General features: G+C 43.9%; 1 protein-coding gene across 3 annotated transcripts in view; it reads left to right on the top strand.

Annotated features, from left to right (window-relative positions):
- Nucleotides 1-23,758, top strand: part of EFNA5 (ephrin A5) — a 285,918-nt gene extending 262,160 nt beyond the window's left edge. Inside the window, exons 3-5 of one of the 3 annotated variants that reach the window (XM_081090049.1) lie at nucleotides 10,711-10,776; nucleotides 11,169-11,249; nucleotides 23,640-23,758. In XM_081090049.1, coding sequence (XP_080946175.1) covers nucleotides 10,711-10,776; nucleotides 11,169-11,249; nucleotides 23,640-23,698 — 206 coding nt within the window. In that variant the 3' untranslated portion in view covers nucleotides 23,699-23,758. Of the gene's footprint in view, nucleotides 1-10,710; nucleotides 10,777-11,168; nucleotides 11,250-15,932; nucleotides 19,034-23,639 lie in introns of those variants that run through there. The other 2 variants (XM_081090048.1, XM_081090050.1) reach the window with 2 other exon arrangements.
- The last annotated feature ends 4,118 nt before the right edge of the window (nucleotides 23,759-27,876 follow it).

The raw sequence follows: 27,876 nt of genomic DNA, 5'->3' as shown, positions 1-27,876 counted from the left end.
CTCAGCCAGGATGGCTGCACCTGCACCTGTGCTCACACCACCCCAGCCTGACTCCTCGGTACTTAATTTAGAGAAGCCCATGGTCACAGGATTCTAGCGTCCCCTTGCCTTTGTTCTCCTGTTGACTCCAGGGGCTTGCAGCCCCTCCACAGGCTGATCATTGATGGATTCTGCATATTTTGGGCTCTAAAGATACCCCACATTCCTTTCATTTACTTCTTATCTCTTGGGACCACACACTCACAGATATGAAAATGATACGCATTTGAATGTGTTTGAATTTTGTATGTTGCTCCAAGCTTTGGCTGACTACTAGGTCACAGTTTCCAAGATCCTTCCTGAAGAAGGAGGCAGCAGAGAGGGGAGAGGAACATGCCAGGAAAGGGGGATATAAAAAAAAATTCTTCCACACATTCACCACCACATCTCTCTTTGTTTTCTTTGTTTTTCTTTCTCATTCTAAATCTGAGTTTTGGTTCATGTTTGTCAACAGATCATGTTATAGCTACACTAATTTTTTTAAACTCTAGACTCATTCTTCAAATCTTTACTGAATATGTTATGAACAAAGCAGCAGGCTCCTCAGAACTGAGAACCCTGCAGGGCTCCTGACCACAGGGAACTCGAAACTCTAGAAGCAGAGATGCCAGGTAACAGCAAAACAGAACAGTGATGTGATTGGTGCAAGTACCCAGAAGAAAGTTACTGTGTAGGAGAAATGGAGGATAGCTCAAGTGGCCAGAGGGAACGGGGATCTTGAGAGGCAAAGGAAAGGTCACGTAATAAAAGGGAGATGGAGGAGGCTCTGGGAGGACATATTGTTGGCACTCGTGACTGATGTGGATTGAAGGAGGGGAAAGGGTGGGGGAGACGGTGGACGACCTGGACTGCTGTTCCGCGGGGTGATGCCTGCACTGCACAGCCACCGACTTTAGTGGAAATGGTCCTACGCAAAGAGCAAATGGGAATGTAGCCCCTATCATTAGCTGAATGCACTTTGTAAATAATCTTCATCAAGGAAACCGTTGTGGGTGTGAAACATGTTGTATGATCCTGGTACCTCAATGACTCCTTCCTTGGTAGAACTCAGTAGCCTTCTAAAGAGAGAAATTAATTTGTTCAGGCCTCTAGGGTTCCATTAAGGACCTGGTGTACAAAGGAGTGGCCACTCCTGCCTGGGTCCTTACCTTACTACCAGAAATGGCAGATGGGGAGAATGTGGGCTACTGGCCAAGAAGAACAACCACCGAAATAATTGATTTGTGTAAATAGATGCAAATATGATGCAAAAGTATATTGAAGATAGGAATAGGAACCATATCCTTAGACAGGGATGGGCACGGTCAGGGTTGGCGTTACCTCTGGGCTGGTTTTACTGAGTGCCACCGCTGGGGCCTGTCTGTGCAGCTGCAACATCTACGTCCTCATCCTTGGTCAGCATCCCACTAATGCAGTGGTTCTCAACCTTCTGGCTCTTTAAATACAGTTCCTCATGTTGTGACCCAACCATAAAAATTATTTTCGTTGCTACTTCATAACTGTAATGTTGCTTCTGTTATGAATCGTAATGTAAATATCTGATATGCAGGATGGTCTTAGGCAACCCCTGTGAAAGGGTCGTTCGACCGCTAAAGGGGTCGCGACCCACAGGTTGAGAACTGCTGCTCTAATGGAATAGCAAGCTCACATTCTTCAAATGAATGCAAAAAAAGAACTCTCAGAACCTTGGCATGATTTTCAAAAGGACGGGATCTTTCATTGCCCTTTCTAATTCTCTATATTCTCTCAGCCCTGCTTCAGTTCACATCCTCACAGACTAAACCCCTTCACCACCACCTTATGCTCCCCCCCCCCCCCAAATAAGATCTATGGGAGAATCTAGTTTTTCTAATTTAGGCTAGAAATGAAGGGTCACATTTGTCCCACTTGTCCCATTGATTTTCCTGATGACTCATCCCATACCATTTTATCCAAATTATCCATGACCGAATCCCCTCTCCCTCCTACAGATCCGCAGTCAGACTAGGGACCGCTTGCTGAGGGACACTGCATGTGGAGGGAGCACACTGACAGAGCTGACGACATCCATCTGTGGAGTCGTGACATGATCATCTGGATCTACGGGTTTCCAGCACCGAGTTTCCAAGTGCAGTGTAACAGTCTAGTGCCCTCTAAAGTAGGTCAGGCTTAATTTTTTTCCAAAGGGGAAGGCTTATAGGGAAAGTGGGGCCTAGGTGGGTTAAGCAACTGATGGAAAGGCACAAAATACATGAGAATAGGTGGAAGTTCAAAGCATCATCATGCATGCACTAAAACCACTAAACTGTGTCCCTTCCAAGGCACCTCACCAAGGAAGAGAAGGATGAAAGTGATTATGAAAGATTCAAAGAAAGATTAACTTTTTTCTAGGCGCTTCTTTGAATTGTATTACCTTGATGACTTATTAGGAATTTCCTGCCATGCTACGTTAGTGCGATATGATGACAGCATTGTTTCTGTTAATACTGTAACGTGAGTAATAGGATTCGTGGCTTTCTGTGCTTCCCAGGCAGTAGTCACCCAATAGCATGTCACACGGGTGGCACAGGAGTCTGTGGAGAAAGAAGCTCCTCGCTGGGATTCTAGGAATTCGCCTTTTGTCTGAGTTTTTGTTTTTGTTGTTATTTTTATTGTGGATTCTAGGTGAAGAGTTTTTGTAAACCAGTCAGTCTGCTTACCTGTCTTCTTTTGTCAGATTATACCTATCTGGTGCAGCAGGTGAAATTCACCAAAATGACCACAAACAAGAGAAAAGAACCATCTGACCTTCATGGCCCAGGACTGTCATTTTAATAGTGTGGCCTTAGGCCAGCCAAGGTCTCAGAAACCGATTACAGCACTAGTCTATTATATGAAACTAATTTTTTCCTAACTGTTCAAAGTTGTTCAGTGATTTCTTTTTTAAATAGTAAAATATCCAATAAGGGGCTTAACTGAAGCTCCTCATGTTGGGGGTTTGACTAACAATTAAAATGACATGTACATGTCACCTTGCTTTCTCTGCCTGTGTGGACTGGATGTTTCCAGTCATATCATAGAAGAATGAGATCAAGTCTAGGTTCAGAATCTGAGATTTAAGCTGACTTTAACCTTTCCTTAACTATAGAGGGAATTGTAAAGCTTTCTTTGAAATCCAGGTTATGTTTTTGCTCATGCCTTACTAGATATCAAAGTACATGGGACAAATCACACGCTGATTCAGGAGGCAGTAGAAACAAGTTTGTTGTCTCCGAGCTTTAAAAAACAAGGACAAGTTTGCTCACACTTCAAACAAATGTGTATAAAAGCATGATAATGCCCTATTTGTTTATTCCTACAAATCAGTGGAAAGAAACTTGTCCTCAGCCTTTTATTTGAGATTGCTAAGAAAAAAAGTAATTGATCTACGGAGGCTCAGCTGCAGGAATTTAAATAATATTCAAGTTAGCATTTACAGTGAGAACTGTGCCCGAGGGGAGCAGAGAGGTGGGGGAGGGGAGCAGTGGGTGCCTGGTGGCACCTCCTGTTTTCTCTTTTGTATGAGGCTGCACAGCTGGAACTCATTTTACTTCCCTTGCCCTGAACTTTCCTCTAATTATTGGTCCCTGTTTCAGTTCCCTCGTGTTGTAACCAAGTTTTAGCTTGCAGTGTGCGTCGTTTTACCCCTATTGTATTGCTGGAAACACACCACTCTCTTCCTTTTCTAGTTTTAAAAAAAGAAACATCCCTAGAGCCATATCATAGTGTCTAATATGTGCATAATATTTTACATTTCACCAAGGCTTCCACCTTCACTTAGTAACCTCATTTTCAAACTTTACATCTGGGACTTTGACCTTAACCTGCCAGGGATTGAAGTCTTGAGACACTGTGGGCTGCAGGCGGTGAAATGTGTGGGCAGATGGAGCCAGCTCCCATGGATGCCCATCGGGTGCAAGTTTGGTAAACCTGGGGCCAGGAGCACATTAGCAAAACATGTGACTTCTACAATCTCAAAAGGTAGAATGGAGACATATATTCCATCATGACTGGCAGTTATGGTCTTCATGTGAAATTAGGCATTGTGCTTGTGCTCTTTTACAAGGGGCAGATGGCCAGTGGCAAGTTGGTGCTGGGGTATTCTTGCCTAACTTTTGTTTTAAGACTTTTTCTGCGGGTGTGGTAACCATTTTCCAAGCCGTCCATTTGGCTTCAGTTAATCTCTGTCCTATTCCCCACTCTCTACCCACATACACAAAATGGATTTTTTTAAAAATATATTTTATTGATTTTTTTACCAAGAGGAAGGGAGAGGGATAGAGAGTTAGAAACATCGATCAGCTGCTTCCTGCACACTCCCCACTGGGGATGTGCCTGCAACCAAGGTACATGCTCTTGACCAGAATCGAACCTGGGACCCTTCAGTCCGCAGACCAACACTCTATCCACTGAGCCAAACTGGTCAGGGGCACAAAATGAATTTTATTGATTCACTAGAGGCCTGGTGCATGAAATTTGTGCTCTGTGGGGGGGGCGGGGGTCTGCTCCCTCTCTCAGTCTGGGAGTCCTTGGGGGATGTCAGACTGATGGCTTAGGCCCACAGGCTCCCACCACCACACTTGCCAGCTGTGGACCCAGCTTCTGGCTGAGGGGCACTCCCCCTGTGGGAGCGCACTGAACACCTGGGGGCAGCTCCTGTGTTGAGTCTGCTCCCTGGTGGTCAGTGAGCAACATAGTGACGGGTCATTTCGCCATTAGGTTGATTTGCATATTAGCCTTTTATTATATAGGATTATATTCTAGAAGACATTTTCAGTATACCATGTATTTGCATTGGCTTAACTTTTTCAGCATTTACTGTGAAAGGAATATGAGTGCTTAATTCTGCCATCACCCATATCTGTGTTGTATGTTAGACCACATGAAAAACTACAGAGGAAAAACTGGGCTCTGCTAACAACTAATAGCCGATCTTTTCCTTTGACTTGCACAAATTGAGAAATATTGCCTGTGGCAAACATAATGGGAAACTGCATTTTTAATGTTTCCACACACACATTTCTTAAAAAAAAAAAAAAAAAGACGAAGAAGAAGAGAACAGCTGATTGTTCTTAAAAATAAAACTTCTCAAAGTACCCAGGATGACAAGGGACACAGAAAAGGAGAAGGGCTTGGACTTTTGGAATTTGGAATGAAGACTGGAGGATGAAGACAGTTAGGCAGAGAGGTTAAAGTTGACTAATGAGTACAGTATTGGGCCTGAACATGTAAGAATGTATAATATGAAAGTCTCAGCCCTCTCCTGCTAAACTCCCGGTGGGTGTTGGAGAAGGTTGTTACCTTGATTATTTTTGAGTTGCTTGAAATCTCATCTGTTTGTATTAATTTGATAGCCTGTTTAAAAGATAACGGGTAGGAATTTTTTTATATGAAGAGAACTTTTAACTTTATTTCAGGTATTTTTAAGCCCACCTTTACATTCTATTTCTCGTGTTTTAGGGAAAGCATTCTTTCTTATGCTTTAAGTTTACATTTTGTATCAAAGATCATGTAGGTTTACCCAGCAATTTGGATTTAACGTGAGACATCATGTTAATTGCAAGGAACAACACAGGTTGGCTACATTAGCTAAAACAAACTACCAGTAAGTGGCATGGGATGGAAAATGAAAAACAGTTTTTAAATGCTGGAGGAAAAACAAATAGATCTTGTAGTGTTTCTTCAACAGCAGTTTATAATTACCACTCTTGCAGGCCTATTTTAAGTGAACTTGTACCAGGAGCTTGAGAAGTTGTTTAGACAAGGCAGCAACACGAGGAGGGACCTGCTCTCTGAGCAGGGGCCAGACGGGCCTGGAGCAGAGCACACACCAGTGTCCTTAGGTCGCAAGTCAGCCGTGGGAAGCCTCTGATTGCATGGAATCAGTTAGCTGTTGAGAAACATATTACTCCACAATTTGTGGCTAAGCCAACATTTACTTTTTTCACAGTTTTCTGTGGGTGAGAAATCCAGGAGCGATTTAGCTCCTGTGGGTCCTCTGGGTCTGAGTTTCTCACTGGCGAGTCAGTTCACCACTTAGCTAAGGATCCTCATTCTAGCTCACTCACGAGATTGGCCATGATTGGACTCAGTTCCTTGTGGGTTGTTGCACTAAAGCATCCTTTTTTTTTTTTTTTTTTTTTTTTTTTTTTGCCATGTGGGCCTCTCCATCAAGAATCTCACATTATGCCAAAACCGGTTTGGCTCAGTGGATAGAGCATCAGCCTGCGGACTGAAAGGTCCCAGGTTCGATTCCAGTCAAGGGCATGTACCTGGGTTGCGGGCATATCCCCAGTAGGAGATGTGCAGGAGGCAGCTGATCGATGTTTCTCTCTCATCGATGTTTCTAACTCTCTCTCTCTCCCTTCCTCTCTGTAAAAAATCAATAAAATATATTTAAAAAAAAAAAGAATCTCACATTATGTCACTTTGCTTCATGAGTACGAGGGACAGCAAGAGAGAGAATCACAGTTCTTTGCAACATAATCACAGAAGTGACATCCCATTACTTTTTTCTGTGTTCTGCTCATTAAAAAGGCAAGAAACTGGATCCAGCCCACCCTCAGGGGAGGTGAATACATGACCGTGGCATCAAAGGAGGTGGGGATCACAGAGCCAGGCCAGAAGCTGCTGACCACAGGCTCGATGCCAGTATTCTGTCACGGCATCAGACTCAGAGGACTAGTGAATTGTGACGTGAATATCACATATATTTGCAGTGCGGAACACAGCTTTTGGAAGTACTGATGAGGGCATTGAATATGATCCTTTTATGTATCCAATTGGCTGATACGTGCTGAGCAGTGCTCACCTGAGCCCCAGGAGGCCCAGGAAACAGGTTTGCAGGAAAGGCTGAACGTGGAGCCCCTGAGGTGACGGGAGAGAGTGAAGATAAGCAGCCCTCGTGTCTTATTAGCATGATGCTGTAAACATAGAGAACCAGAGGCCCCAGGTACTATTTCACTGTGTGTTGTAAGGTTCTCCTGGGTACTTCGCAGATCATTAGGGGGAAGGGGCCCTATAGTTAGATTATTATAAAGTTGCTATTAAGATCATGGAGTGGGAGGTTGTGCTTGTTTAATGGTCCCCATTCCCCTATTCTCAGCTTCCTGACTCCAAGTGTACATTTTTGGCAGTAAACTGAGGAAATGATAGGGTTTTGGATTATGTGACAAATGTTTAAGACATGAGTTGAATTGCTCATTTTAATTTTACCAATTCCACTAGAAAAATCCATGTATCTTTATAGAAGGAGTTCAGGTCTCGGTTTTCTTCACCTGTTAATACCTCATCTTGGTTGCTAAACCTCCCATTTGGGAAGTTAGGACAAGTTGTTTTCGGTCTACCAGTAGCCATTGGTTAGCTTTCAGGGGATCTGTGAAGCCTTGATAAATTTCCCTCTGACACACATGTCTGGGACTCCCTCACACTCCCAGACAAAGCTAACTCCCTGCCCAAAGCCCTGGCAGTACATGCAAGCCTCAGTTACTACAGGGATCCCTCCTGGTGCCTAAGCTGTGGCTCATATTTATGGCCCCAGCTGGAATAAGCACTGGGCAAGGATAGGGAGTTTTGTCTTCTATACCTTCGCTTCCACAGCACCTGATAGGGAAACTGGCACATAGTAGGGATTTTAAAATCGTTTGGATGGATGAAGCTGCAGTAATAATATTGGTAATTATCCACTATTAAATTTCTAAGGAAAGCAGCAGGAGAACTTAAATTAACATAATGTTGGTCATTATAAGGTGATGTTTCTAGCCCTAGTCGGTTTGGCTCAGTGGACAGAGAGCTGGCCTGTGGACCGAAGGGTCTCAGGTTTGATTCCAGTCAAGAGCACGTCCCTCAGTTGCAGGCTTCATACAGGAGACAATGTGTCTCTCTTATGTCGATATTTCTCTCTCTCTTTCCCTCTCTGTAAAAATCAGTGGAAAAATATCCTCAGGTGAGGATTAAAAAAAATAATAATAAAGTGATATCTCCAGAATCATAGGGATTTAAAACCTACCCCCTGACAAAAACAGGCACATTTTAAGTTTACTCCCTCACATCCATCTTCAATTTTTTTCCTCATAATTGATCTCGAGAGGATTTTCTTTGTAATTTACTGTATGAATATTACATTTTCAATTCCTCTATTTTGTGTTTTTAATGCTCAATCTTTGGCTTTTTACTAGTGACTAGTAAAGTACTTTGATATTATCTTATAGCTTCAAATGCTACAATAATATAACTAATAATTAATAATCTATATAAATGATACAATAGCTTCAAGTACTACTAATATGCTACTAGTAATTAATTATTTATAAATGATATAAAGGCATGTTACATTAGTCAGCCAAGGGCTAGGATTAAGGAACCTGGAAATTACCATGGAAGAAAGCCACACTTCACTCTTTTAAGCTTTGCATTAAAAAATGAGTTTTGCCGATATAGGGAGAAAGGTTTTGATGCTTTTTGGTTTTCAGCATAGTAAGTGAGGAACCCGAGTCAAACTGGCTAAGCAAGGCTCACCCGCTGAGGTTGGCTCTAAGGGTTAAGAGTTTGCTTTATGAGCTCAGGTCAGAGATTGTAGAGTCAATTGACTTCATGTACTCTGCATTGTGTATTCACAGTATGTGTTTATACTCTTCGTTCAGAATTTTTTTCTAAGGATTAGAGGCTAATAGTGCCATAGGGTGTCAGTCACATTATCGTTACAGCCTTTCTGGTTTCAGAGAGGCGATGAGGAACTAATGGAGAACTTTGATGGGAAAGAGAGGTTTTATTTTGTATTAAATAGAAGTACATTTTACAGACCAATGTAACTCATCCAGTAGCTAAGACTAATTGTCCCTCTTTGAGAGCTGGTGGGAGATTGCTCTTCAGTTTTTTTCCTGGACAGCTTATCATTGGTTGCTGTTTAATTATTGCAGTGATTTTTTTTTTTTTTTTGTCCTGGGTTTATAGGATTTCTCCTACATCTGAATCTGAAAGACCTCTACTAATTAATTCCAAGACGTTCCCCCACTAAAACAAATCCATACAGCAGCAGCTTAACGTCCCTGTGCCGCTTTTTCACACCACCTCTCACAAAAAGACATCAACAATCTCAGGAACCCACGGTTTTCCTAATGAACTGGCGTCACCTACGTGGGCTGTATTTGTGAGGCACATTTGCAGTTGGGGTCCACAGGAAGGACACCATTTCCTGGATCAAACCGCGGAGTGCAAATATTGTGCCCTAAATAACACACTAGTTACTGTAAATGTCAGTAGAGGGAGTTTTTCTGACTTCGATTTAATGAAAGCCTACAGCAAAGCCAGCTGTTAACACTTCTTAACTGCTTGTCAGAGTGAATGAATTTGGGAGATGGGAAGGGCCGAAAACATCTTATTTTATACTTTTGTCTTAGAATTACGAGTTTTCTGCAGGTATCCAAGAGCGATGCTCGGATTCTTTGCAGCTTGATGTCTGTTAGGTAGTGAATTTGTAAATTCTCCTCTAGGACGGGGATCTGGAATTAGAGGAGATTGTGTTAAATTAGTTTGAAATGTGCATCTTAAATCCTCTCACCTTGAAAAATAAGCATTTTCATTTTCTGGGCTCCCCCCTGAGGAAGAATAGCAAAGGGTAAAAATCAAGGAGCCGCCTCTTTGTCACTGAGGGCATCGCCAGACGGATTGTTAGCCATGTGTGTTTTGATTGATGTCATCTGCTCTGAACAAAGAAACCACTTGAAGCAAGCGCATAGGGAGGAAAGTATGCAGCACTCATTTCTGTAATTTTTGTCATTTCTAGAATGCATAGTAAACACATGTGATGGTTCAGGGTCCTCCCGCCCTTGGAGATCCCTTTGACATTACGCTGTGCATGCTGAAGGGAGATAATCTTTCAAACGCAGGGAGAGGTTACGGTCTTATTGTCCTGAAGAGGAGAAGAAAGTTTCTTCCTCAAATGATTTATAACTTGAAACATGTTGTCATGTTTCGGTAAGCCCACTTTATTAATTCCATCCTTCTCTGTGGCACATTTTTTAAAATAAACGTGCCATTGCATAGCACTGTCTCAATAGCATATTGTACTTATAATGGCGTGATGGAAGTGGCTGGGCTCTGCTTAGTCATATAGAACTCGGAGCCAAGCTCTGAGCAGACCCTCTAATTGAATTACCTGCAAGGCATTGACAGACAGGCTCTCAGGACAGACAAAGCTTTGCTTTCCGCAGCAGAGGCAGGTCGTGGTTAAGTTGCCCTCGTAACTATCTGTGGTGGGTTTTTGCCAGCGCTTTCACCATGGGCTCTCCTGGGCCCCTGCGCCCTGCAGCGGAGGAGGCGGAGCTCTGTGAAAGCGGGAGGGCTCAAACATTATCTTCTTATTTCAGAGAAAATTGATAACAGATCAAGTTAAATGGAAGAGCCTTTGAAATAAAAATCCAAAGCATTTTCTGTAGATTACCAACATTCTTGCGTGATTCTTCCTCTTATTGAAAAGAGAACACAGGGGTAGAAAAGTAGCTCTTTCTGTAAGACTCTGTGCCAATCTGAAAAGTATTTTTGTTTTAACTTCTGGGAAGAATTAGAGTGTGCTCCGTTTATTCAGGAAAGAATTGATGGCAGACCGCTTGCATTTGGAAATGAAGAGTAATCATCTGTTGTCTTCTCCCCTCTCTCTCCTTGTCCTGTCCACAGCCTCTGCAATCCCAGATAATGGAAGAAGGTCCTGTCTAAAGCTCAGAGTCTTTGTGAGACCAACAAGTAAGTTCCCTCGAATGAGCTTCAGAGGGTGGCTTCACTGCGCATGCTTGATTGTGTGGTCTGGTGCACAGCGGTAACACTTTTTTTACTGTTAAATCCTGTGTGGTATCTGTTTTGTATATCAACATTCATGTTTTAGTTTTCATCAGATTTTTTCTCATCATTCTTCATGATGCTTTTATTTTTAAGTACACAGCAGTTGCTAACTTGTTGTTTCTTAGACTGTTGTATGTGCACAGCAAATGGGAACAATATTGGCATTTTGATACATGCCATTGATTGTAAAACAATCTACATAAATAAAAGGAAAAAAATTAGAGAGAAAGAAAGAAATGGGAGTTTAAGGGTGTCTGCACTAACATATTTGGCTGTTATCTCTATTTTTGTTATAGATAGCTGTATGAAAACTATAGGTGTTCATGATCGTGTTTTCGATGTTAACGACAAAGTAGAAAATTCATTAGAACCAGCAGGTTAGTATGCTTAGAGAATCTCTTTTAACCAATGCATCTCTCTGGTGCTTCAGTACTTTTTTTCCTTTCTTCCTCTCTGCATGTTTGCATGTTAGAGTTGCTCTGCTTTTTGCTCATTGCTAGCAATGCTAATATTACTTATATTCTACTTCATTCCTCCAGTATCTCTGTGTAGTGCATGGTAGATAAAATGACTTTTCTTTTTTGGACATGGGTTTGATATAACACAGTATCCTAATGTAGAGCCCCATCAGAATGCTAAAACTTCACTACTTTTTACCATATCCTCTGAGCATGCTGGTGAGTCACCCTGAATATTAATGGATCTGTTTTCATGTAAGACAAAAGCATTTCTATTGTATATGCTTATCAAATTTTCTTTTACATTATGTCCAAATCTGCAGATACAGTAGTAACTAATTCAACATAATTTAGTTTTCTCTGCAAATTCACATGCATCACTGAAGTGATCTAAAGAACTTTATTTGTGCTATTATTAATAGTCATGGATTTGGAGAAGTATAGTCATGTTGCTTCCTAATACCACAAATTCACACACCTACTGCTCCCACAAATGTATTTGTCTATCGAGCGAAATGTTGTCCTTGATTAATAAGACAGAGTAAGTCTAAATAGATTTTTTTTCTATTACTAACTTCTACACACCCAAACTTTCCCGTCACTGCAGAAAAAGAAACACCCACAAAAACACTCATTGAAGCATTTATAATGGAGATCATGTAAACTGTCCATTTGGTTATAAATTCAATCTGGCTATTTAATGCAAATCTAGACTGACTGTGAGGAGTGGGAGCCCCAGTCCATTGTTCACTGAGGAGTGTGCCTCAATGCCCCCGCATGCGCGCCTTCCTCTGGTTTTCTTACCCGTCTTCTATAATGACCTCAAAGCTTAAGGGAAATAAAATTATTTCCTCTACAGAGAAAGATGTGAGCTCCCCACTCCCACTTTTGTAAACAGATACTCTCTTTCATCTATTTGCAGTAGGACTTCTTTCTGATTGTCCTAGGAATTATCCTTTGAGCATTATTACTGGGACACACAGTCAATGAGCCTGAGGGAAACTTAGCCTGAGTAAATGTGGTGCCTCGGGACATACAATAGCTTTCACATTGTAACTGACAGACGGAGTTAGGTTTTTTCCCCAAGCATTCTTGTTTTTCTAAGGCAGGCGTCTTACCCAGAGCACAAATGAGAGGTGTGCACAATAAGCTCTCAGAGGCCCTACTGGCTCCCTAGGGATCAGTTAGCCACTTTAGAAAGTTGCAAGGATTGAGGGGAGACATTTTAATTGTGTCCTGGAAATCTGGAAGCATCTCTTGTGGCTTTTCAAGGCACCAGACTCCTCACAAGCTCGAGAACTCAGGCCATCAAAGGACCTGTGAGTTCGATGGGATCTCCTCGAAGGACCATAGTTACTCTTCCTTTTATAACGGAGACTTGCCCAGGTCACATGTCACATAGCCAGTTGGAGACAGATCCAGGCTTCTCTCACCTCCCATTCCAATGATAATATAAATAGGATCCTCTCCTGGCTTTGCTAATGTCATGCATAGAATGACTGGCAAAGTTCGGCATGTTATCAACATAACTTACCCTGAGTTATGAGTTTCCGATGCATGCTGTTAGCGAATGTAGGCGTATCTTTCCAATAATCTTTTTCCAGGTAAATCCCATTGCCTAGCAAGAAAGTAGAGGCTGTTTAGAAATATAACAGATAGTGTGTGTTTCTCTGCTACTGAAGAGGCCATAGGGAAAGGCAACATATTGTGATGTGAGCATATTTCACTGTCTTTTAGGAAACAGGCTCTTTTCCACTGAGCATTTAAAAATTCATGATTGCCCCCTAATCAATGCACATGTAGCTGATGGAAGTTTGCAGCATGTAGTCAGGGAGAGAGTGGGAGGGGACTGTGCCTGCACAGGCATTCATTCAGGAAAAGCACCTGAGTTAGCCATGACTGTGCTTAGGGCTTTCTGGTGAGCATCTTCACAGAAAAAGGAAGACAATTGGCCCTACCATCCCGGGCTGTATAAATAATAGTTTGAGCACTTCACCTTGTTCCTTAGAAAATTCAGTCTGATTTGCAGCTGGGCAGCACGGTGTTGAAGGGCTGAGTGTAGGCCCAGACTTTGGGTGCGTCAGGCCTGGAAGGACTCCACTGCATGCTCTCGGCAACGTGTACTAATTCACCTGTCTTCGGAATGTGTTGTGTTTGATGTCTGCTTGCACACTCTGCCTGCCAGTTTCCTATCATCAGGGATACAGGATGATCTCAGGGCAGACATGTGCCACATAATATGCTCCAAATTATTGCTAGTGTCCTCCCGGGTAACCATGGAAGCCCTCCTGTGGTGGAATCCTATAGCCAGGAGGCAAGACTTGACTTGGCTGCTGAAGAGGAATAGTTTCTTCTTCCAAGCTGCAGTCACTGTTATGAGTGTTAGAAATTCATGTTTAGGTGTGATTGCCATTGAGGTAGATTGTGCTTATGAATTCCCTCGTGGAATTCTAAAATTGTTATGATTTACCCAAATAGCAGCAGGTTTCTCATTCTGCTTCTCAGGCGCCATAGGCTCTCCCAACAGTGAGGCCCTGTTTCCACTGAAGCGTGCTTTGTAGACTCCTGAGCCAGGACCAGCCTGTTGCAGGGAGAACCATGATGCCTAAAGGCACAGATTTTCCCCGTGAGGGCAAGGTGGTACCTGCCGACAGGACTGAAAAGCACATTGAGCCTCTTGCTTCACTTTAGGAAAAACAAGCACTTTTCTCTCAGCGTCCTGCAGATGCATTCACCCTGTCTTGTGCTGTGGGCTGGAGCAATGGGCAGCCCTCGCGCACCCTGGAGGGACAGCCAGGGCCGGTCCCCTTCAAGCTCACACGGAGGACCTAAGTGTTCCCTGGGTATGGTAATAGTTTAGTAAAAATAAGGTGGAGAAGAACCCTATAGCTGATGTAACTTCAGGTGTATAACCACTCCATCCTCAGGGATTTGTTCTGATTGACACCATACTGGTGCTCTTAAATGATTTGAATTTTAATTTCAGGGCTATTAAGAGCATTTACATCTACCTCCTGTTAACTACAAACGGAGTACCTCCGCAAAGCTGAGAGAGAAGAGTCCACAAGTATTGGGCTAGAAGCTGTGGGGCTTTATATTTTCCTCTGCGTCCATTTAACTTCCCAGTCTTGCTTCCTAACCTTTTCTAGTCTTCTGAGCTAATGGCCACTCTCTGCAGGTTTGCTGAGGGCCTCAGGGGCGCAGCAGCTTCCATGTGAGGACAGGCTAACCTAAGAGCCCTCCAGGGCAGAAGACGCACAGCTGAAAAAGCAGACTTCTTATTCTTAGCTCATAGTGGGAATGGATGTGACAAACAGATATGCTCCCACTGACATGTCTGAAGCAGGGGCTGAAAAGGGATCACTTTCGGACAAATAAAGGAGTGTGACTCTACCCAGTGAAGGGAAAGCATCCTTATTGTGACATGTTGTGCGGTATGAAAATGTAAACAAGTTTATCCATGAAGGGGTTTGAGGTGGGTCATTCAGGGATTATCCTCTCAGGTCTACAAAATTGAGAGCAGTCTCCCTTGTCACCGTTCTCCCTGAATGACGGGGAGAGAAGCCAGGGCGACCATGGCTGACCTCCTACAGGAAGGGTCCCTTGGTGCTAAAATAAAACCTACCACAGAGCCCCACTGTGAGTCCCAAGGACACTTAGTCTAAAAGCATAAGTTGGGCCAGGTGGAAGGAAGGAGGTGTGCAAAGCCTCCAGTCTATCTTTGGGTACTAATTGCTGCAAAGTTCCTGTTTCAGAGTTAAGCCTGTTAATCATGCAGATCAGGAAGTCTCTGGAAAGTCAGAGGCAGCCTCAGAGAACACTTTCTAGCTAAATAAAGGAAGCTTACCTCACTTAATCCATTTTACTTAGCGGAGAATTTGCATCCACGCCGATCATTTTTGTGTGCCACGCTTCAGCCTGATAAAAGCCAAAATAGTTTAAGTTCAAGTAATTGAATCCTAGCACTACCGGGTTTGTAATGGAAATATTATCATCATTGATGCCTAATTGTAAGCAAACCTGTGGACACTGGTGTCTTCAGGTTTAGTGGGCATTAGGTATGGTTTATTTTTAAATGCTGTTGTTTTGGCATTTGATTTTTCATATTTGAAAATTCATCTAGACTTCCAACAACCAGGCATTCAACACTAATCCTATGAAACTGCTTAAAATGAGGAAAACGGGTAGCCCAGTCTGGTTAACCACTACTATGCCAACATAACCGCCCCCACCCCGGACATGTTCCTTGCTTCTCTGTGGCACATCGGGTTTAAAAGGTCCACTCAGATATCTCAGGTTTGGGCGAGGTGTGTCTGACTGCTGGCCAACAGAGGAGCTCATGTGCCAAAGGTTACATACAGTGTGTGCATACCCGCCCCTCAATTTTTAAGGAAACGCTATTGCTGAAAAAGTCCAATGTTCTCTGCTTCTCCTCTCTTTGCTGTAAATAATGAGTGATTATGCAGACATGAAAGTCAATGGTGGCACAAGGTTCATTACCTTACCTTGCAGAGGGTGGCCAGTCTATGAGCCGCCGGCTGCTGCGAGAGAGTTATTAAGGATGTGAAATCTCATTGGAATGTGTGCTTTCTGTTTGAACAGATGACACCGTACATGAGTCAGCCGAGCCATCCCGTGGCGAGAACGCGGCACAGACACCCAGGATACCCAGCCGCCTTTTGGCAATCCTACTGTTCCTCCTGGCGATGCTTTTGACATTATAGCACAGTCTCCTCCCGTCACCTGTCACAGAAAACACCAGGGTCTTGGAACACCAGAGATCCACCTAACTGCTCATCCTAAGAAGGGACTTGTGATTGGTTGCTTTGGCAGATGTCAGATTTTTGTTTTCTTTCTTTCAGCCTGAATTCTAAGGAACAACTTGGGGCCTGTGGGGGGCTCAAGTAGTTGCTGCCTCCCTCACCCCGCCCCAGCCCTTGCCCTTGACTTTTCTCACCCCTTCCAAATTAAATGGACTCCAGATGAAAATGCCAAATTGTCGTAGTGACAGCGGTGGTCAGCAGCGCCTGCGCACTCTCCTGTAGGAGCTCCCCTTCTTAGGGCCCTGTGTCAGCAGCACGTGGACGAGGAAGAATAGTGGCAGATGCAGCCAGGGATGGCGAGGCCCAGGAGGGTTCTTCTCTCCCATCCAATATTTATGCCTTTTCATTCAGGACTGTAAGAGAATCGTGCAGGGCAGCATGTCACCATGTCACGTCCAGAGGGGAGGTATTAAGGACAGATATAATATTACACTATTTCCTCTAGGGTGTGTAAATGAACAGGCTTCTAAAAGGTTGAGACACTTTTTTTTTTTTCTTTTTAGATGACTGTCTTGACAGCAAAATGTGTGCTCCATAAAAGAAGCCTTTTTCCTAGGCAGTGGGTAGGGTACCCGAATGCTACCCAGAGCGAGTGCGAGTGACATCAGAGAAAAGTTAGGTTTGGTGGGGGTGTGTATGTATGAGTGCCTCTAATATTTTTGGTGACTGGGCGGTATACACCAGATTATTTTTCCCTTTGACTACAGATCACCATGGTGCTACAACTATTTTTGTTTTTAAAGAAATTCAAAGAGGCATTTTTATGAATAAAGTGACCTTCCCCGAGGCTGACAAGCCAGGGTTGATGAGTGCATAATGGAATAGCTTTGAATCCTCCTCTGGGGCACACTAGGTACCAAGGAACACAGGTCCGTGGCCAGAGGAGAGGTGATGTGGCTTTGCTGGAGCACCAGTGCGCCGTGGCCTTTCCCCGTCTCCCACCCTAGCACCCACGTTTTGCTCCACACTCGGTAACGACAGGGGCTCGGACACAAACCCCTGGCACCCGGAGAGTCAGTCAGCACGACTTGGGAGGGCTAAAGGGAAATTTGGAATAAAAATTCCAAAGTGTGGAATAAAAAAAATTCAAGTGTTGATTTTATATTCTTTCCCTTTCTGACACAGCCTGAAAGCGTAGGGGGAACATGTGTTTATCTGTGGGAGATAAACAAGATGGAGTCCCAAAGACTTTAACAAAATATTTTTTTAAAAATCCACTAGAATAGAAAATACATTATTTAGATATACTTTATGCTGAGAGTGTATATGCTTGTCCTATTTAAACTTGTGAGAAAAAGTGGTATCCCTTGATACATTTAGAAATGTGGAGGCTATCTTGTTTCCTTGTGGGGGTGGGGCAGAAGGCGAATACATGCAGGAAGACCCTGTCTGCTTAAGGAATCTCAGCATGGCCAGCAAGGGATGTTTCCAGTTAGTTACCAGGAAATGCGCGCCTTGGGGGCTTCTACTGGTGGAGATATCACGAACTTTGAACTCGGAAGCCTAGACAGGAAAGAGCGGCAGACCAAGGGAAAAGAAATCTTGCCTTTTCTGCTATTGCACGACACCAACAGAAAACATGCCTTTTGAAATAAAACAAAAAATATATGCGATGATCATGTGAGATGTGAACAATTGCAAGAATTCCAGCAAAATAAGTGATTTTAAAGAATGTATGTGTTAAAAAAAAAGGGGGGGGGCCTTCTTATGGACCGCTTTTGTGAATGGGAACTTGGTAAGCATCAGTAGTTCTGAATTAGAGAAGTATGTGCGAGAAGGCAGCTAGCTGTAAAGGCGCTGCTCCCCCCGGGGATCTGTGCACGTGTTGAAATGTAACCCGGGCTTACCTGATCTGTTTGGGGGGTGTTGCTGCTGGGTCTCTGTGTCCTGGGAACCAGTGCGTGGGGCCGCCAGCCTCGCAGATACAATCGGGCCTGTCCCCCCAGACATCAGGGCCTTCTCGGGAGTGGCATGGCAGAGTCTTGTCACAGAGACGGCCACCGTTTTGCTGCAACAAAAGTTCACAGCATCGGATTCTTTTTTTCCTTCAACTATTTAGCTGCTCAGTCCTCTCAGTAATGTCCAATAATACTTCTTTTTATGAATAGTTACAGGCTTGTTGGTCCAGTGGGATATGGGTAGGAGGGAAAGAGATACCTTCTAAAATGGATCAATAGTCAGAACCAAAATAATACTGCATGTTCTATAACCACAAGGAAATCAAATGATCCTGTAATGATGCCAGTTAGTCATAACTACATTAGCAGTGCTAATTTCATTTTAGAAATGGTGACTTCTGTGGTTTTCCTAGCATTTGTCTCTAACAAATGATGACATAATTACTCATGGCCCTCTCTGCCACTCTCTTTCATTTTTCACAGTGAAATTAGACCCCTTCCCTTCACCATTGTGCCACTGCGAATTAAGTTTAAAAAAAAGAAAAAGTAGCAAGACTATCCCTACCAGTAGACAGTGTGCTTCTCTACCTATAAAGTGATGTAATTGTAGGTCATGCTTGCCGCGGAGTTTTCAAGAAGATGATTGGTATCAGGCAGTTTTCATCTTGTCCAAAAAGTGCTGGTGGCCTTTTGTGGTGTCGTGACAACCCTCTGGGGGCTTAGGAAGATGTCGATGCAACTTGGTAGGAGCTTTTCATTTCAAAAAACAACTCAAAAGTCTGAAGGGCAGCCTTCGCTGCCTCTCAGCCCATTCGTCAGACCTAGGGACCTTTGCCCCCGGTTGCCTAGGGCTTTGCAACATGAAGCAGGGAAATAAGGATCTGTCTGTTTAGTGGATACCGTGTATCCTTTAATAGGCCAGGTAACAGTTTGTGTTAGTTTAGACTCTTGTTTTGTACTGTACTTTCTTGGGTGGCAGAGGAAAGAAAAGTAAAACATTAAAAAAAAAAAAAACTGCGTTCTTTAAATTCTGTATTATTAGCAACCTCTGTTGTATATAGTGTTTGATAATAAAGTATTAATTTGATTCTTACGTCTTTTGTAAGTGAGAACAATAGTCTTTCAGGCTGCAAAACAGGCCTTGAGGCTCTGAAACACCCCATGCATACTTGCCTGAGAAGAGAGGCCGCTCCACGCAGGACTCCCCTATGGTCATCGCACGCCCAGTCCTTAAGACTCCACCGTCTGGGGACCTGGAACAACATGACTTTTTTTTTATCACTATTTTGGCCTCAATGTTTTCAAGGTCTGATGTTGGAGCCCTGTGGTGTGTGTAGGTGTGTGTGTGTGTGTGTGTGTGTGTGTGTGTGTGTGTGTGTGTATGTATGTATTTCCACCCCAGCATGTTGGTGTGGAAAGGTTTAGGGAATTTAGGAACAGCTCTGCATTTGGTTTGGTTTGGTCTGTGGTGGCTTTCACACAATTTCATTTTCCCATGGGAAGAGTCTTACTAGTATCACGCAGCCCACGTACAGGAAAGGTTTCAGAGTCCCTTCGGGGAGGTTAAATGGGGCTGTTTCCCTGTGTCACTGTGAAAGGAAGAGTCACATCGTACCTGTGGGTTTCCAGGAACTTTGCTTTTCTCTGGTGCCTGAGGAACGGCAGCAGCCATTTTTATCATTTCCCCCAAATTAGAAGAACCGTTTTAACGCCCCCTCTCCATTCACTGCTCTCAGAGCTGTGGTCACTGGTGTTTATTTTGAAAACCACCTCCACCAGCACCCCATTTGCCTACAACCCCCCCTCCTTTATTTCTGATGCTTATATTGTCGTCTCCAGCCTTTCTCCCACGTCCCATTTTCCCTCAGAACCGTGAATGGGCAGGTCTGTCTCTGGTTTGGCATCACTGAACTTTTCCCATGCGTTGGCCCCAGAGCCGCTCGGATGTGAGACAAATCTCCCTACAATGGGCTTGCTCCCATTGTCTGTACAGTTTAATAGATGCTGGCATGTTGGAGGTTACCCATGAGTCAAAATCCGCTTTCCATGCTTCCTCTTGACACCCCATTGAAGCCGCTCATTGTGTGTGCGCCTGGGTGTGAAGTCCAGCCCCGTGTGGTCCTGCGCTTGTGCCGCTTGCTTTGCAGCTCCTTTGCACTGACCCATCGAGTGCTGTTTTGAAATGCTTACATTATATAAACCTAAAAGAAAATGTAAAAAATAAGATAAAGTAAACCCCACATAAAAAAAAAACCCATATGATCTGTGTTTGTACATACACGTGTCCGTACTAGTATACCTAAATAAAAATGAAAGATTTTCATCCTTTTAATTGGAGCCCTCCTTCTGCTTCTTTGTTCCTTGAATGGCGCCTTTATTTCAGGGGCTACTTTTACTCTGCTGACTTTTCAAAATCTGTGTGGACAGAAAAGAGACAGGACACGCACCAGAGAAGGCCTGCGAAGTTCAAAGAATGCAGGGTTAGAAATGGCCCTGTAGCTAGGCCCAGTCCAGGTGTTCTGATGAGAAAACGGTGAGCTTTCAGCCTTTCTCTGTACTTGAGCCTTAAAATATGACAAGCCCTGCATCCTATAATGTACCAGGGCTAATTATAACGTATGTTCTTTTACTTTGCCTATAATTTTTTCACCCCCTAAGGAAAATGACATAATAAGCTTTGTTTTCCCAGCAAACATCTTAAACTTCTGAAAGAAATAATGACCATTATAGTAATAATCCCTTCAGTATAACCCAAAGCCTCAATTCTTACTATCAAGAAAGAATTAACTTTCCACTCTGTGACTTTGGGCAAGTCACACCCTGGTCAATAACTGAAAGGGTTGTATACCTGATTTGCTTAATTTTCTGAATATTGCCCTTGCTGGGTCCTCTCATGCCCATTTCACATCTGGGTGATGTGAGTTTTTGTCTCTGATGACGACATTGCTATAAGCACAATTTGAAAATTTTGTCTGTAGAAGGAAAAAGCCTTAAATATCTGATATAATAGACCCGTAGTGCATTTCAAGACTTGGCTTTAATTACACCATGTTAACATTAAACTCATTGAAGGCTTCTCATTATAATTATTTGACAGGACACTAAACAGTAATTATAACTTACTATAACTTTTTTTGCTAATGAAGAATGACAGCTTTAGAGAATGAGGAATAGCTCATATAAAAGAAATGTACTGGACCACCTACATGATAGTTTAAACCAGAACAGCATGACGTTGTCATTATCATCATCACCATCATCAAAAGCATCATGCCATTGTGCTCAGTGCTGTGCAGAATCAAGTTTATGTTTATAATTTGTAATTTCAAAGTTTACAACATACGGCCGACATGTGTGAGCAAAATAGAGTACCAATTTATAAAGTAGAAGAATATAAAATTCAAGCATTTACATTATGCATAAAAAAGAAGGGAGATAGATTTTTTTTAAATAAAGTGAATGAGGGGAAAAGTTGGGGATTCTAAGATTAGGAAATTAAGAGTTAAAGGAAATCATCTTTACAAATAAAATGAGGTTAAGAGCTTCTCACAAAATAGAAAACAGTTAAGAATCATTGTAGTCTGTAAGCGAATGGTGCAGAGTATGGAGTCAGTGTTCAGAGTAGCTATAAAGCTAACTGCAGAAATGAGAAAACCCAAGACAACATCTGAGTGTCACTAAAGTAAATTATGAGGATATTGGTCCATAGAAATCACCATAGTACACTAAGGAAGTAGAGGAATTGCTGAAAATATGACAATTTCAGATTTTGCTTTAAAGAATAATCAGGTACTGTTCCTGAAGCTGTGACTGCAGGTACACCACGTCGTGAGATGTCCAGGATCTTACCCAGGTGAAAGCTACCTGACGCACAGAGAAAAGGAATAAAATGCAAAATTGGGGACTAAGATCATTTGAAGGTGACTGTTTAAAAGGCCAGTTCCCAATAGACAGTGTTGCACACTCTAATGGGAAGGCATGCCAGATGAAAGGGGGGCTATGAGCAGTGGTGCATGAACCACACTTAATTTGCTTGGTAACAAAGTGTTTGGAATATTTGAGTCATCTAAGGTCGTGGTCGGCAAACTGGTTCGCGAGCCACATGCGGCTCTTTGGCCCCTTGAGTGTGGCTCTTCCTACGCCTTAAGAGTACCCTAATTAAGTTAATAACAATGTACCTACCTATATAGTTTAAGTTTAAAAAATTTGGCTCTCAAAGGAAATTTCAATCGTTGTACTGTTGATATTTGGCTCTGTTGACTAATGAGTTTGCCGACCACTGATCTAAGGTGCTATATGAAAAGAACCATAGGGGAAATTTTGGTGAATAAAACACAGGTCTATATCTGAATCTCTTATCCCAGGGATAATGATGGGAATCTTTTACCTCATTATTGGAATACTATATATAAAAAGCCTAAGCAACCGGCCTATCGGCTGACCAGCCAATAACTATGATGCACACTGACCACCAGGGGGCAGATGCTCAACACAGGAGCTGCCGAGCTGCAGTGACTTGGCAGCTGCAGTTCTCATGTGTCGCACCCGGAACCAGAGAGGAGGGAGCCCAATTCCGGTGTGCATCACCCGAGAACCACCCTCTTGCAATCCAGGACCCCTCGGGGGATGTTGGAGAGCTGGATTTGGCCAGATCCCCGCAGGCCAGGCAGAGGGACCGACCCCACCAGTGTACGAATCTGTGTACCGGGCCTCACGTGTATATAATCCAGGTGTCATTAGAAAGACTTCAAGAAAATTCTGATTAGTTGCTTACTAACCATTCTAAATTCTAACAGTTTCTTAGGAATTGTTTGCAAAGCAGTGACTTAGAGATGGTCTGCAAAGCTTAGTTTCACCTTCTGCTGATAACATAAGTATCTTTCAGGAAAGCATTGGCAAAAAATGATGTGAAAAGCATGATTTTGCACAGTCTCTCTGGAAAACAACTGCTTCTGAAATCATATAAATAACTAACCAGACCAGTACTCTTCATCAGTTTTTATGTTGATATATCCTGCTATGTCAGTCCAGTCGTTCAGGGGTTCAGTACACATGTGTGTGTTTTCTCGAAGCAGAGTTGTAACAGCTGATGGACCCTGTGAGCAGTAAATTTGCAATAATTGCATGTCCTTTTTTTATGTAGATGATAAATGAATGCACAGCTAAAAAAAAAAAAAAAAAAAAAAAAAAAGCAGGGAATTGCATTGCCTAAGGAATTGGCTTGGGAGAGAGGCGATTAGCCAAAGCACTCTAAAAAACCAAACGGAGAACCAAAAGCGCCCAGCATCTAAGTGAAAACAGTGGACTTGTACGAATTCTCTGCTTCCAGGCAAGTCCCTGCCTCCCTTCCCCTTTCCAAACCGAATGCAGCTTCTCAGCCCTTCTTGCATAGGCGTTCTGGAGCCACCCCTAACAGCAGGCAGAAGGAAAAGGACTAAAGGCCTCCTGGTCAACATACCGCAGCGTAGAGCCCCTTTGACGATTTCCGTTCGAGATTATCACACTTTTCCCGGGAACCTCAGGACATGCTGAGAGTAAAACATGATTTCATTAACTTTCATTAAAAACATCTCTGCCTCCCTTCTCAGTGTCCTGTGGGCTCGGCCATCTTACTCCTGGCAATGGCGCTTCGTTGGCTCCACCCTAAAGGAAGACCGGCAAGATAGTGCCGCTCACTTCAAATAAAAAGAACTTTCCGTTCCTCTTCTGTCTACTTTTTGACTCAGTTTAATTCCTGAATGTGGGGTTTTCTGTGACATTCATAAAAGAAACCTTTTTAGCAATACAACTAATAGCACCCTGAGACGGGGATGCTACCACCCGAGCTGCGGTAGGGACGCGGGAGGACCTGGCCATTGCGGGGAAAGCACTCCCTCAGGGATGCTGTTGACGCAGAAGAATTCAATCTAGTGGGTGGCTCTCCGAGTCAACAACGTGCTTTGAAAATCCTGGATGTTAGTCACGATTATTCAAGCAAGAACTTCATGTCACTTGGTAACACGCGGATGCCTGTCAATCTTGACAAGAACACACAGGAAGGGACCGAGAAAAAACCTCTAAGAGAGATTACAGTGGGAAACAGGACAATACTTTTGCATGCTGCTTTGTTCAGAAGTGCGAGGGCTTCCCTCAAACTGCACATGTCGTTTGAAACGCAGGTAGCCCACGTCGTTTGCTTTCCCTCACAGCCATGAATCAAGACACTAAAATGAGAGAGAACGTGATTCTTCTTACACACATCTTAGAAAAAGCGTTTTATCAACACCCTAGTATCCTCTCCTTTTTGTGTTCGGAGCTTATTTTTCTGGATCAAAACACACACACACAAAATCACACACACACACACACACACACACACACACTGAAAAAACAAAAACAGATTTGTGTAGCACAGACTGTGGAACGCGTTCATGCCTCTGAAATGTGTGTGTTGCTTTACTAGATCTGGACACATTTCCCGCAGCAGACAGAACACGAAGATCCGTGTCTTTTTAAATGTTTTCCTAAAGACAGTGTGCCCGCCAGAAGGCTGGCTCCATTTGTTTCTCCTGCAGGGAGCCAGTGTGTTCCTTCCCCTGAAAGATGCAGGTACTTAAGACAGTAATAGGCTTTGCGGTTTATCGGGATATTTCATCTGGAGATCTCACAGGCATGGAGAATAACACATAAACGAAGGGCTCTTCCCAGCAACTCCGGGAGGAATTAAACCGAAAGGAGGATTGTCATCACTCTTCCCCAGAGAAACAGAGAAGAAAGCGCCTTAGCTCAGGTAGCCTAGGGAAAGGCCGGAGTCAGGTTATCCGGGATTTGGACAGAGGCCCCGTTCCTGGGACTCTTCATTCCTCAGAGCTCCGGCCAAAGGAAAAAGGATGAAGTGTTTATCCCTCCTGCCTGTGAGGTTCCCAACGCACTGGAACTGGGAGCGGGGCACGAGGCAACTTCCCACATTTTCTTATCTGAGAGTCAAAAGTTTTATTATCAAAGTGGACTTTTCAAAAGTCCCTTTAATCCTATAATTTCTCGGGACATCCCTAATGTACATGCATATTCCAACTTGTCTAAAAATTGGGAAGAATTTAAGAGACAATAATTTGTGTTGTCCCTTCTTTCTGTGGTTTCCCTGAGCTCCACACACACTCTTTCACTTTTTCTAACAACGTATCCACAGCACTTTTGTTCTTGGCATTGTCTCTGCTGAGCAGGGCAAGGCTACTGAGGGTCACTTTGGATTCATTTAAACACAAGACTGATAACATCTCAGGCCAAAGGGGAAAACTGTAGTGGTTCAGAGAAGTCCTGCTAGGGCAGTGGTTCTCAACCTGCTGGCCCTTTAAATACATTTCCTCATGTGGCGACCCCCAACCATAAAATTATTTTCGTTGCTACTTCATCACTGTAATGTTGCTACTGTTACGAATCGTAATGTAAATATCTGATATGCAGGATGGTGTTAGGCGACCCCTGTGAAAGGGTCGTTCGACCGCCAAAGGGGTCGCGACCCACAGGTTGAGAACCGCTGCGCTAGGGGATGGCCAGCCAGGCCCTGCCACTTTCACAGATCTGACCGCAGTGCAGAGAAATTTCCAGAGCCCCAAATGTAAACGGGAAACCATCTACACGGGCAGGGAATATCACTTGGCATTTTAGATCTTCGTCTTTTTCTCAATTCACCCGACTTTTCTACCCACAATTCCCCCAACGTTCTGAAACCAGGCAGAGCCATTGTTCCACCAATGTGTGTGCCCCAAACTTTCTTCACTGGTCCCTCTGGCAAAGCAGGAGAGTGCGGGCTCTGAGCACCTGAGGACTCGGTCTGTGCCTCTGAGGGATGACCAGTCTGGGCACGAGGTTCCATGGAGATGATAACAACTCGTGTGCATGTGTGACTTCCTTAGAGTCCCTCCTGTGGGTTGGTTCAGTCTGGACCAAACACTGGTGCACATTACAAACCCTCGATTTGCTCTCACTTCAGATTTGGAGGTTGCCACGCATTAGAGGGCCCTGCATTCTGCGTGGGTCTTCCCCATTCTCTGCTCCCCGTCAGCATTCAACAAAGCCAGTTAATCTCCCCGGTAAGTGACAGCTCTGCCCCTTGTAACTGGCATGGAATCAATTTTTAAACTTGATTTGAGAAGTGAGAAGAGTATCAGGAATTCAGTACTACCAGGTGGATTCATGAGAAGCCGGGTCTGTGGTCACAAAATCTAGATGCAATTGTCACTGGGAAACAACCCCTTGGGAAATCTACATGAGGGCGTGGAGCACAGTCATGTTACGTGCCTGCCATCCCGAGCGGGGTGACCTGTACCCCCTGCCCCAAACATTTCTGATGTCTGTCCACAGCCCTGAGGGACACACAGGTAGTCGGGGGAGCTTACATTCTGAGGAGGGATCTGCAGCCTTCCCTCTGAGGGAACAGGCCCAGGCCCCCTTGATACCAGAATGCAAGTTTATATGTTTTCACAGCTTTTCCTGTGGGTGCTCTGGAGGCTCATTCTCTAGTTTCCTATGGTGAGTCACTCCGGGGTACTCGAGAGAACAGCTAAAATCGCGGCGAGTTTCTCTCCTTAAAGTGAGGTTGAGCCTCGTTTCGACTGCATGTGTGTGTCCCTCCACAGGTCTCACGTGAAACCCCAATCTCCTAGGAAGATATCTGGAGACAGGACGCCTGGGAGGGGATTGGGTCATGAGGGTGGAGTCCCATCAGGATTAGTGTCCTTAGAAGGAGAAGCAGGAGAGAGCTTGCGTCTCCCTGCTCTCCACTGTGTGAGGACACCGCGAGAAGAAGGCTGTCTGCCTGCCAGGAGGAACTCCCTCACCAGGACCTGCCTCGCACCTTAATCTCAGCCTTACCAGCTCCGGAAGGATGAGAAATAAGTCTCCACTGGTTAATCAATGAGCCACATACACTGGGCTCCATTGTGGTAGATCACTGACTTGCTGACTCTACTACAATGGCTCGATTCTTGTGGTCAAAGACAAAAAAACACAACTGGAAAGGACAGAGGGAACGTGCAGTATATCATGTTTAGAATCCAGAACCCTTGGCGATTCCTCCTTGTTGGCAAGTAACTGACATAAAGGCACGTGCAGACTGCAAGTGACTTTACTTCATCCAGAACCAGCCCCAGGAAAGAAAAGTATAAAGATTCGCTTCTTCCTTGAGCTATCATTTCTGGAGCACCCACTACAGGCCAGAACTTGTGCTGAGCACTATGGGTATTTTAAACAGGAGACTGGCTTCACTCAGTAAAGCTCGCAGTCACGATGGGGCTATCCGCATCAGTTATGGAGCTTGCCATATCCACAGTCCTTCCTAAGGAAAAGAAAGGAAACCACATCATGGGTCGCAGCAGACATCCATGGGTCCTGGCTGACTGGACAGAGAGTGGGCACCTGACTCAGAGGCGGCCAATCCGCAGGCTAGGCAGGGTCCTGGAGGCCTGTGTTCTGGCGAGGAGAATACATCTCTGCCCTCGCCCGCTGTTCAGTGATTACCCAGGACAACTAGCACATCCTCCCTGAGAGGTCACATAAATGAATGAGCGAACCCTTATGAATCAGAAGAAAGGGGGCAAACAAAAAGGAACAGATACACAGAAAAGCCCTAACTTTGGCCTGTTCCTCTCCACAGAGCTGCTCCCTTAAACCCAGAGTCCCTTTCCAGTTCCAGTCACTGTGATGCCTGGTCATTATCTGGCTTCCATTTTGAGGTCCTGACTCCATGATTAGCACAGGCATCCTTACAATAAGTCCTCATTATTTGAGTTAGCCTTAGTGAATCACAGTTCCTCGCAAGCAAAACAGTCTATTAAACAAATATGA

The sequence above is a fragment of the Myotis nattereri genome (assembly GCF_964212035.1).
Source record: "Myotis nattereri genome assembly, chromosome: 4".
NCBI classification, from domain to species: domain Eukaryota; kingdom Metazoa; phylum Chordata; class Mammalia; order Chiroptera; family Vespertilionidae; genus Myotis; species Myotis nattereri.
This window is presented reverse-complemented; position numbering and strand designations above follow the sequence as displayed.